Source organism: Metopolophium dirhodum, chromosome 1 (assembly GCF_019925205.1).
Source record: "Metopolophium dirhodum isolate CAU chromosome 1, ASM1992520v1, whole genome shotgun sequence".
In the NCBI taxonomy this organism is placed as follows: Eukaryota; Metazoa; Arthropoda; class Insecta; order Hemiptera; family Aphididae; genus Metopolophium; species Metopolophium dirhodum.
Window position 1 is genome coordinate 142767183 of NC_083560.1, and position 12574 is coordinate 142779756.

Consider the following 12574-nt stretch of genomic DNA (forward strand, 5'->3'; position numbering starts at 1 on the left):
CTATAGGTATAACAAATAATAACCATTTCAAAATTTGGATTTTTTTGCCCTTTTTTTTACACATGAATTATTAACGATTCACTATCAAACGGTTTTATATTTTTGTTATTATTAAAAATAGTAGTTTTATAAATAGGTCTATTTTTTAATTTATTTTTAATTAGTAGTCATATAAAAAGGAAACCTTCGCCAAATGTTTGATTTGGCCTTTTATTTACTCATTATATAGGCTATAGGTTTTTGAAAAAATTTGGTTAAACCTGCTGTATGCAACCGCCAACCCACCCTAATTGAAAAATAAATTACTTGTATCAAAATAAAATATATTACAATTTAAATAAAATGTATCATAGACTTAACCATATTATTATAGTGACTTAATCTATGACCGAAGTCCACTACAACCCTACTATACAGCAGAGCGAGTTCCCGGTTTTTTTTTTAAATTAACTTCTACATTTTTAGTATGGTGTAAATATTACGAACATTTTAATGATTAACAAGATATATAATTAATTGTGGTTTAGTTTTATATATACGTATATACTTTTAATTTATCCAGAGAGCACAGTGATCAAACTTCTTCAAATACACAAATTTCAGTCTCACCTGTACCTGTTGATGTAGTTCCAAATCCTGCTCTAACTGAAAATTGTACACCTGCTATTTCCCAAGCTGCAAAAGTCTCTTTTTCATTATCTCAAGATGATGTTAACCTAGCCCAACCATTAGCTACGTCTATGGAATATGACGTAAATTCTGATGTTGATACGCACAAGCTAGAAACAAGTATTTCACCTATCAAGAATCATGAACACACTATAGTTGGACGACGAATTTTAGATTTAGCTTATATATGTCAACAAATTAAAGAAAAAGATAATCACGACCCATACGGTTGCTCATTTAAGGACATGGTTTGTGTCAATGAAAAAAAAATTGGTTTAAAATCATCTTTTGCATTTAAATGCAATTTTTGTCTGAAAACATATACAATTGACTCGGAAAGTTCAGAAGCGAATATGACGGATATAAATATTGCTGCAGTAGCTGGTATAATGAATGTGGGTGGAGGATTTAGTCAGCTTCAAACTATGACCGCTTCTTTGGAAATACCTCCCTTAAGTCAGTTTGTGTACAATAAGTCACATGATATAGTTTGCAAATCATTTAATGAATGTGCTCTTAAAGAAATGGAGGCAGCTGCAAAAGAAGAAGCTCAACTAGCCGTAAGTGCCGGAGACATAGATACTGACGGAACTCCCCTTATTTCAGTAGTTGCAGATGGATCCTGGTGCAAACGGTCTTACAGGTCAACTTACAATTCATTATCAGGCGCTGTAAGTTGATATTATATTCTTATTTTAATTTAATAAATTTATGATATGCTATACAAAAGTAATATATTTTACTATTTTTAGTATACCTAAGTATATTACAGTAGGTTGAATTAATTTTTGCCAAAAACATTGCATTTGAAAATTGTGTGTAGGTATATACCCATTTTATATATAAAATGTAATAATATAATATGTTTTTAATGTTTCAAATATACCCATAAATAATATTTTTTAGTTACAGCAAAATAAATAAAATCGTTATTCTTCATTTAAATAACTAATTTTGTCGAAATTTGAACTTAAAATATCTATACCTATAAGAACTTGTGTTGATACATTTTTTTAGAGTTTTTGGTTATAATATGAACTACTCATGAGAAACCTTGTAATTTTTCTAGATACTGTTTACAATATTGTACATATTATAATTAAATAATAGATTATATTATGTTCTTATTAAATATTTAAAATTGTTTTTATTTTTGTATATTTAGGCTGCAATAATTGGGTATAGAACGAAAAAAGTTTTATTTTTGGGAGTAAAAAATAAATACTGTTCAATCTGTATTCGTTCTGGTCTTGGTTCAAAAGAAGTTAAAGAACATTGTTGCACTAAAAATTGGTCGGATAAAAATGGATCGTCGGGTATGGAAGCAGCTGTAATAGTTGAAGGTTTTAAACAAAGTGAACCTATGTATGGTATAAGGTATCAAAAATTGATAGCCGATGGAGACTCAAGCGTATACAAAAAAATTTTAGAAGCAAGGCCTTATAAAAATTTAACTGTACAAAAAGTTGAATGCCGTAACCACCTTCTTCGTAATTTTTGTAACAAACTTAGAGATATAACTACGAAAAAACAAGCAGGTCAATTAGCTCATAGAAAATTGTTATCACGTAATATTCTACGAATGCGAAAAGGTATAGTGAAAGCTATTGAATATAGAAAAAAAGAAAATTCAGTTATAGGACTCAGAAATGATATTTTAAATGTTGTCAATCATGTTTTCGGTGATCATAGTAGTTGCTCAAAATATTTTTGTGACATAACCGACGATAATAATTCAAACGATATTAATTACATGGAAAAAATTTTTAGTACAGATAGAGTGTTTATAGATAGCGTAATGCAACCTATTAGGTATCTTGCTAGACATACTTCAAGCTTGATACTGAATGTTGACAGCAATATAGTTGAATCTTTTAATGCCATTATTGCAAAACTTATAGGAGGGAAAAGAGTGAATTTTGCTCTAAAAGGGTCATACGCTGGACGTTGTGCGATTGCTACAGTTACTAAAAATTCTAAAAGACCTTTTTATTCTTTGCACAAGACAATTTTAAAAAATAGTCCCTTTAAAAAATTGCCATCAGTGAAAATGGAAATAACACGACGAGATAATCAATTTCGTCAAAATAATCGCTTGACGAAAAATAAAAGGTTTAAAAAAAAATTATTTGGTGTGAATGACTCAAATGCTTCATATGGAGAAAATTCAATGAAACCAGATATGAATGAAAATGAATATAATATAGAAAAATTGGAAGTCATTGAGTCCATGAAAAAAATTGCTGCACAAAGAGAGGTAATAGAAAGACAAACTGTTAACCAAAGTTCTTGTCAGAATTGGTTGGACATTAGGCGTAAATTACTTACTGCTTCAAACTTTGGAAGCATAATTAACCGTCGTCCAGACACGGGTTGTGAAAATCTAATAAAAAATTTAATTTATACTAGTGATGTTGATACAATAGCAATGGAGTATGGAAGAAATCATGAAAATGAAGCTAAAATTTGTTTAGAAAATTTACTAAGTATAAAAATAAGAGAGTGTGGATTGTTCATTGATGAGTTTAATTATTTCATTGGAGCAACTCCAGATGGATTAATTGATGAAGATGGCTTGGTCGAAATAAAATGTCCTCAATCAGCTGCAGATCTGACTCCCGAAGAAGGAATTGAAAAAAAAAAAATTAGCTGTTGGAAAAAAACTAATAATGGGACCACTTATGAAATTAAAAAAAATCATAAGTGGTATTACCAAGTACAGGGACAGTTAAATGTTTGTCAAAGGGATTATTGTATTCTCGCCGTGTGGACAAAAAAAGGAATGAAGTATGAAATAATTAAAAGGGACATTCATTTTTGGACTACTATCATGTTGCCGAAACTTCAAAATTTTTTTTTCAATTGCTTTTTGCCGGAATTGGTCGACCCGAGGCACTCACGTAGTATGCCAATACGGAATCCAGAGTACATAATTAGAGCACAAGAAGAAAAAAAAAATAAACGTTTAAAGCTTCTTTAATATTTTGTTTTAAGTAATATTGAGTTTTGTTAAAGTATATAGTTTAAGTATATACAAATATTAAGTTTTTTTTTACAATGTACCTTAACATATTATGAAATCGTCTATACGTTAAAATAAAATAAAAATATTATTTATATATTCGTTTATGATTTATTGTCTTACTTATATATACACATATACATTACAAACATAAATTAATATAATTAATGACTAAGGGACATTCGTATTGCCGGTTGTACTAGGTTTCTACTAAATGCTATTCACTGACGACTGACCGTGAGAGGTGGAACATTTAAATTATTATATCCCCAAAATACCTATTGATTTGCATAGTAATAATATTGGAATACAAGCGTATATAATAATAGGTCAATAAAAGTATAATAGGTTATGCGTCTGTAAAAATAAAATTACCAAAGCGTATGCGAAGCGTACCGTAAATTATTAAATAAATCGAACGTTGCGTCGCGCTTGAATTGTGTAGTCAATACGAGTAGTATTGAGAGAATGATGCGCCGCTCCCGGAGACGGTTTCAATCACTCGCTCACGCGTCGGTAAGCGACCGAAGTGGGCGTGGTATAAAGCATTGCGTGAGAGGTTTTACGACATCTAGTGAGCGTTGTTACGTTTTAGTTTTACTGTCGAAGACCCTTAACGAAGCCAGTGATGTGCTTTGGTAAGGCGTAGTACAATATTTAGATTTTTAATGACTTATAAACCTATAGATATCTACCGGCATAGTGCAAATTACGTTCGCCCGGCATTTTATTTATATTAATATAATAATGTGAGTGTATAATAGTGTATTATGCTTTAGCAGTACCTCGGTATATTAATTTGTATGCTCACACGTGTATTTTAATAGGTGAGCGAAACCAGTGCTCGACTTGGGGGGGACGCAGGGGGACGGAGTACACCAACTAATTTTTCAGAAACTTTAGCGTACCTCTCCTTTTATTTTTAAGGGGAACGCACGGGACTAATAATCCGACGTAATAATTCTCACTAATCTATGTGTTAAATCGTCTGACATCTAATATATTCGTGGTAATATATGGAGACACGCATCCGTGGAAATAGACAGAGAGACGGTGCAATAACAAGAACTCCACGCAATTCATTCGCTTCTCTACGAGATTACTGTCACGACGTCGGCATTTTTCTCATCTCTGCCACCTTACCGTCAGGACGACATGCAAGTCAACAACTGTAAGTATTTAATTAGTTTATTATTTTATTAGTATATTGGTTTTACAATGGTGTATGTTTTTTTTTTTATTTTTTTTTTTTTTTTTCTCTGCTCCGCGCGGTGAACCGTATTTTTGACCAAGCATAACTTAGAATAATTAAAATAAAAAAATTACAAATTATATTAACTTCTTATTTATTTAATATGCAATAGCTTTATAGCGGCAGTCCTTGAGTGCCACTTGTTTTTTTTTTTTTTTTGTATCAATATTATGCTATTATCGGTGGAGTTTTGTAATATACAAAGGGTTTCTTTACCTACGTCGGTTTTTTTTTTAATAATTTTTCAAAGTTATAGTTTAGCATAGGTAGGCTAGTGGTGGAAAGTAATATTTCATGGACATCGTAATTCTTAGTTGTTAATTATGTGACTGTTACACCGAGTAGCCGACGTGTATACCAATCGATAGATATGCTACTTATAAAAGTTGGTACAAGAATTGTATTTTTGGTGACTGTTCAAAGTGGAAATACTGTCAGTGGCGTAGCCAGCGGGTAGGCCTGGTAGGCCCGGGCCTACCCACTTTTTTCCAAAAAAAAAATTTTTATCCTATTAAATATGTAGTATATATGACTATAATATGTATTTAAAAATTAAAATAATAGAATTAATATATCGTAAATACGGTTTTAATTAACGAAATTAAATCCTGATAGTTTTTAATCGGTTCTTAAAATCAGTTAAATAATGACACGTCTTTTATTTTGAGTGTTATGGTTTAATAACCATGATACTTTTTTATTTTATAAAACTATTCATTAGTTATCCTTACATCAAAATATCGGGCCTACCCAGAAAAAAGTGTCTAGCTATGCCACTGAATACTGTACCGGCATAAATGTGCTCAATACCCCAAACTGCAACCATACCACTTGCAGACCTCTAAGTCTAAGAGTCGACTTAATACGAACGTCATTTTAAATTCAAATTTGGCAAAATTACATATTTAAACCAAGAATAACTATTTTTTTTTAATTTTTTTTTTATAGTTTTTAAAAACACTCCGATAGAAAGGAACTATGCGGTTACGGAAAAAAAATACAATTTCCTAATGATAGACTGCCCATTTTGCAAAAAGTCGTTTATTTACGAGTCATCGCTTATATTGCATATGAAAACGCATTGCCAAACATCAACAGTGTCATTAAATAAAAGAAAACATTTGACAAATGAGGTATAAATGTTTTATTTTTTTAACAGCATTGGTGTTTTGTTATTTTTTTGACGTAAATCTTACCAGTAAATAAATCTTATAGAACATGGTTAAGCTGCTCGCAGCGGCAATACCGAATGGCGGGGTAACACAGAGTAGCGAATCACTATTGTGGTTCGTGAAAAGTTTTGACTGCAGGGTCGATAGTGTTGAAAATCTTAATTCTTTTATCAAGAACAACCTTGGTGACATTCAATTCCACGTATACGCTAACACTGAAGTAGGTAAAAAAAAATTTATATATACAATATATTATATACAATAATACATTTTTTACAGGCGCCATCAAGGTATACAAATATTAGAAAGGCAATCGATTACATAGGGGAGGAGAATGAGGAAGAAACAATTTTAGGGGGGGGAATACATAAAATTAAAATCTTTAGCTTCAAAATTCGTCAATAAAACTTTCAGCAAAAAATTGGGGAAAAAATTTATTTCAAATCAAATTAAATCTACAGTTAAATTATTCCAAAATGGTTCGGTACAATGTCACTCAAAATTTATTTCTTTACAAAAATCGTTACCAATTAATCCGGAAACCTCATATTTAGACCCATTTTTTAAAGACTTTTTTCAACCTCAGCCTCCTCCCCTATGTAATCACTCGTCTAAATTGGATATGAGTACGGCTCTGGCATTAAACCACAGCCTCAATCAACATTTAATGTACAATTTGAATGTACATCCAAAAAAGTGAGTGAAATGGTTCATAGGTTATTTACAAACTTCTTATTTACTATTTTTTTTATTTTTCAGTGATGCAATTTGTACGCTTCTCGATCAAAAGATCTGGCTGGTGAAGACTGAACTGGTGGTGAGGTACATCGCCAGATTTCAGTCATCAATTGAAGGCATAGTGAAATGGTCTCATATGGTGGTGAATGCGACGGAGACCATTCACCACCGTATGTTGTGTATGTTGGATTTGGACTTCCAATGCTTTATTTCTAGCCTGGACACCTGGTGGAAATTTTACCATACTGTGGATGATGTGAATTTGCAAATGGGGTAAGTGTTGAGACCAGTATTCCGATTAAATCTAAGACATTTGTAATTCACTCTTAGAATCAAAAATAAAAATTATGAATTATTACAAGAAAATGTATTCCAAAAGCCAGTTATATCTGACACACCTCGTATACTTTTAACATAATATTTTAACATTATAGATGTCCAGGAGAAAATCATTCGGCACACAATATAATTATCGACAAGGAGTGTATGGCTATGTTTCGCCTACCTCCTGTCGATAATTATAATGAAACATTAATATTAGCATGCACCTACTTGTACTTTTCATATTCTAAAAGCCCTTCCAATCACACTGTAAGTATTTATATTCCTATTAAAACATTTTTTTTTGTTTTTATTTTACACATTTAAATACATTATTCACATATCTAACTATTAATTTCAGCTTAATACACTTTTCAACCATGTAAAAATTGTCATGACCATGTGCAATCATCCATTCACCACTAAGACAAATTTCAAATTCACCATCAATAGTTTAATAAATCAAAAATATATATCCACCCATCAAATTCATAAAAAAACCACATATCATATTGAAAATCTACCAAAAATTAAATCACTTTTTTCGAAACACTATGACACTACCATCAATAGAATCATCAACATAACACAAGAAGAGTATATAACAACTGCCATGCAGCATAGTGTAAGAAAAACTTTTTATAGTTCACAAATTCAAATAATTTATATAATTGTTTTTTGTCTTCTGTTTCAGTTACCAACAACACTGTGGAAAAACACACCTCATAAACCATCATATATCAACAAAGAATACACGTTCAACAAATTACTCAGAAAAACTAAATTTATCTCATCTTTTTTAAACTCATTGACATTGACACTGAACAACACGACAACAGACATACACACAGCATACAAACAAAATTTAAAAACTTACAAACAACATTTAGACATACTTCTAACAACACATCCACTACAAGACACAACATTAACCTTTGAGGAACTACTTAAAATAACAACAAACGATCAACACGAAATACCAACACATAACACACATAACACACACACACCAACTAAAATCAGCCCGCTACGTACATATATTAACGAATATTATATTTGATTTTTTACAATCATGACAAAATGAAAAAAATCCAAATGATGCTTCCATAAAAATAAAATATACAGTAAGCATTGTTATTACCATTATCATTTGTACAATCACTGCTATCATCATCATCATCGTCGACGTCACTATTCTGATCATCACTTTTGTTTATATTAATTGAGTCTATCCCAGTTAGCTGTGTGACTTTATGCTGCTCGATGTCACTTTTGTTTATATCCTGTAAGTATATACCTGCATCACACCTTTTTACAATGATGGAAATGTAGCGATGGACTCTACAAAATAGCAAAAAAAAAACATTTAGGTATAATTTGTTAGTAAGTACATTAATGTCGCCATCCATCATGATTGTTAACCTCCTAAGTACATTCACAGAATAGAAGACAACCTCCTCTTTCCAAGGACGTATTTTTTATAGCTGTAGGGTGGATGGTTATTTTTAAATAATTTTGCAAAGCTATAGTTTAGCATACGGTAACCGCATGATGTCATGAATTCGGACTTTCTGCGGTAATCATCTCCTCATCGCCATCCATCACGATTGTTAACCTCCTAAGTACATTCACAGAATAGAAGACTACCTCCTCTTTCCAAGGACGTAATTTTTATAGCTGTAGGGTGGATGGTTATTTTTAAATAATTTTGCAAAGCTATAGTTTAGCATACGGTTGCCGCATGATGTGACGAATTCGGACCTGCTGCGGTAATCATCTCCTCATCACCAACCAATTCAAATGTTATCCCAAAAAACGTTTTCACAGAATAGAAGACTACCTCCTCTTTCAAAGGACGTATTTTTTATAGCTGTAGGGTGGATGGTTATTTTAAAATAACTTTGCAAAGCTATAGTTTAGCATACGGTTGCCGCATGATTTGGAGTAAGTCAAAAGTTTTCAACGGGGGGGGGGGGGGGGGTACAAACGGTATATCGGTGCGGGATTACATGGGTAAAATACTGATTTTGACCCCACTACAAGTCTAATAGGCTTCCCAGGGGACTTAAAACTATTTGGGGGTATAGAGTAAGTTATGTAGAGTCGAGGGATATCTTTTTGAAAGCGGTAGTACCAAATTTGGATTTTTAGTAATTTTATTTCGTATTATAAGTGCCGGGCGAACGCAATTTGCATTACTCCGGTATAAACGATAGGCAATTGCGTTAACGTATGGCAAGCCATCAACACAATATTCCCTCTCTACGGTCACACTGCAACGAGTGGCCCCGTATTTCTTATTATCAAATTAATCTGATAACCGCTGGATTGTAATGCAATATCGTGGTGTTTTTCCACAGTGTTGTTGGTAACTGAAACAGAAGACAAAAAACAATTATATAAATTATTTGAATTTGTGAACTATAAAAAGTTTTTCTTACACTATGCTGCATGGCAGTTGTAATCACAAACTATACAAGCAAGTGATGGTGGTAAGCAAGTGCAATATAAACCCTACGATACCATTTAAATTCACATGCAAAGGTCATGGCATTTAAGTGTGAACATTGTCCTGCGGAATTCTGCAATCCATGGAGCTAATCAAGGCACAAAAAAGAGAAGGTAATAAATTAAAACTTAGATAATTTGATGTACTTGAAATATTATAATTTCTATTTTTTATTTTACAGCATAAAAATCAATGAACTGTGAAAACAGTTCGATGGATTATGGCTACAGGCGAAACCACCTTAATAAAAAAAACGCGCTTATTTGTAAGACCCCTTGGGTAGTGTGGAATTACACTTATATGTTGTACTCAATATATGAAGACTCAATCACATCCATCTGCAAGAATGATTCATACGTGTACGGAGGCTGCCATTTTGGAAAATATATGCTAACAGATAGGTAAATAAAAAAAAGTAGTATTTTATGGATAATGTTCCTGTATGTATTTTTTTATAGCTGAAATTTCATTTTAAAATTGTAATGTTGAACCAGAAAATGTTACTGTTGATGAAGGAGATTTTGAAGTTGATGTTTGAATATAATTTTGTAAATTTTGATTGTGATGATTTTTAATTAATTGAAAGTGGAAAAAAAATTTAAATTATTCAGTACATCGGTTCTTATTGATCTGAAATGAAAAAAAAAATAATTAAATTAGGTCTTAATAAAATAAATCTTTGCCATTAACTGAAGTATTTAACTATTTTATGCAAAATTATTTTATTATTTGAATTCATAAGGCTGAATTATTTAAGTTTACATTGTTTTAATACATAATATTATTATGTTATTCAACAATATACAATACGTTTTTGTTTTTATTATTTAAAACATGTTATAATTATTGATTTTTGAGTTCATAAATCTGAAGTTTAGGTATGTAATTATGTGTTACACTCATGCATCTAAAATACAATTAAACAATATAGGTACACTAGTATATCATCGTATTACCTATAGTCTATACTCTATAGGTTAAATGTGACTGTTTAAATATTTTTTTAACGATTAGGATAAATTTACATTTTATAAACTATTACTTTTATTTGTTTTTTACAGTATTTAATACATTTTTACAAAAAAGAATATTTTTTCATAAAAGAATATTTTTGCATATTAAAGAATATTTTGATGAAATTATAGAGCATAGAAACATCTTATTTCTAAGGTTTTAAGTGCATATAAATCCGGTCTCTACTTATGACTATAATGTTTTGCAAAATTGCACAACCATTTGCATAACCCTGATATCTGTTCATTGAATATAAAGTATTGATTAGTACTATGTGTTAATAATATTACAACACCGTAGGTGGTCTTCTACATGTACATTAGTCAGAATAGATGCAACAATATACTGATTTAGTATGATTTCACATATGAACCATGTTCAAGATTTCCTAACGAAAATGCGTATGGTGCGAAAGTGGTATGTGCCAAAAAAATTCTACCACAAGAACATTTGAAAACATTGGCCGGGCAACACTTCAAATTTCACTCTTGATTCTTTTGAAACAGCTGTTTAAAAAAATTAAATGTTATTGATATTAAGTAAATCACAATAATATGTATATTATATTAATTACAACTACTCTTACGGTCATACACAGTGCTGCACTAAGTTAATGTATTTGAGTTGCTGGCAAATTCGATAGCGTCCACCCTCCATGCTATCTACTATTTTATATCTGTGATATCAATTTCCTTTTGTACGGTATGTGAATGTGGCTACTGTTGTCTGTTCCCCAGCGATCGTAGCAGCTATTGTACTATATGTATTATAAAATTAATTATTTGTATTTGTATATGATTATAGTAATAATAATATAATAAGACAATAATAATAATAATATTTACAGATACTTACAAGATTCACAGATATACATAATTTAATCCAATTCATAGTGGTAGAGGGAGAGGAGAACAATACAATTAACTTTTTATTAAAATTATTATAATTATTTTTATTAATATAAATAATAAATATAAAATAATATTATATTATACTATTATTATACTATTATGATATTGTATACTATTATATATTTTGATTACTTATACTAAATAATAATTAATGTTTGCGGTTTTCCAAAGGGCGGAGTTCTATTAATCGAATAGGCATAGACACTTGGTGCTGTCCATTTCCAACTCCCTTACATATCATCTTATCGTACCTTATATTTAAATTTAAGTAGGACAATCCCTCCTATGTAATTAGTGCTTCCTTGCAGATTTGGGATTGTACCTTATTTATGCTAAACTATAATAACATCTTTATTTCTTAATACTAATTGTTTTACAAACATCATTGTTTAATCCTACACTATATTATATCCGGTACATATATGACGCACAAGTTCATTTCAATATCTAAACCTGTAGAATTATTTTGAATACATTACATTTTCATTACAGCAGTAAGTATGGATATCGAGCAGGATAAAGTCACACAGCCAACTAGTAAAGACTTACAGGATATAAACAAAAGTGACAATAGTGATGGTGAGAGTATTGATGATGATGATGATGATGATGAAAGTGATTCCAGAAATTTGAATACCAATACAGGTAATAACAATGCTCACTGTATATTTTATTTTTATGGAAGCATCATTTGGATTTTTTTCATTTCCAGTTAATGCATACCAATGTGACCGATGTCCCAGAAAGTTCAAATTTCAATCATTGCAATCACCTAGCAATCACCTGGTTGTTTGCAATCACCTAGCAATCACCTGGTTGTTTGCAATCACCTAGCAATCGCCTAGCAATCACCTGTGTCCCGCAATCACCTGGTTGTTTGCAATCACCGATCAATCACCTGTGTCCTGTGCAATCACCTAGCAATCACCTGGTTGTTTGCAATCACCTAGCAATCACCGAGCAATC

At 31.1% G+C, this 12574-nt stretch overlaps 2 protein-coding genes across 2 annotated transcripts; both read left to right on the forward strand.

Annotated features, from left to right (window-relative positions):
• Nucleotides 1–337: 337 nt before the first annotated feature.
• LOC132937266 (uncharacterized) lies at nt 338–4294 on the forward strand. Its single transcript, XM_061004108.1, has 2 exons — nt 338–1340; nt 1835–4294. Exons 1-2 carry the CDS (start codon nt 741–743, stop codon nt 3647–3649), a joined length of 2415 nt encoding a protein of 804 aa, XP_060860091.1. The 5' UTR covers nt 338–740; the 3' UTR covers nt 3650–4294.
• Nucleotides 4295–6737: 2443 nt separating this feature from the next.
• Nucleotides 6738–8234, forward strand: LOC132932979 (uncharacterized). The gene is made up of 5 exons (XM_060999319.1): nt 6738–6811; nt 6875–7126; nt 7288–7444; nt 7536–7799; nt 7869–8234. Exons 1-5 carry the CDS (start codon nt 6738–6740, stop codon nt 8232–8234), a joined length of 1113 nt encoding a protein of 370 aa, XP_060855302.1.
• Nucleotides 8235–12574: the final 4340 nt, after the last annotated feature.

Excerpts from the sequence above, each read along its gene's own strand:
- LOC132932979 (XM_060999319.1), top strand. The coding sequence starts at position 6,738 with ATGAGTACGGCTCTGGCATTAAACCACAGCCTCAATCAACATTTAATG. Across the intron at positions 6,812-6,874 it reads TTGAATGTACATCCAAAAAA|TGATGCAATTTGTACGCTTC; the intron begins GTGAGTGAAATG and ends TTTATTTTTCAG. Across the intron at positions 7,800-7,868 it reads CAACTGCCATGCAGCATAGT|TTACCAACAACACTGTGGAA; the intron begins GTAAGAAAAACT and ends CTTCTGTTTCAG.
- LOC132937266 (XM_061004108.1), top strand. The coding sequence starts at position 741 with ATGGAATATGACGTAAATTCTGATGTTGATACGCACAAGCTAGAAACA. Across the intron at positions 1,341-1,834 it reads ACAATTCATTATCAGGCGCT|GCTGCAATAATTGGGTATAG; the intron begins GTAAGTTGATAT and ends TTGTATATTTAG.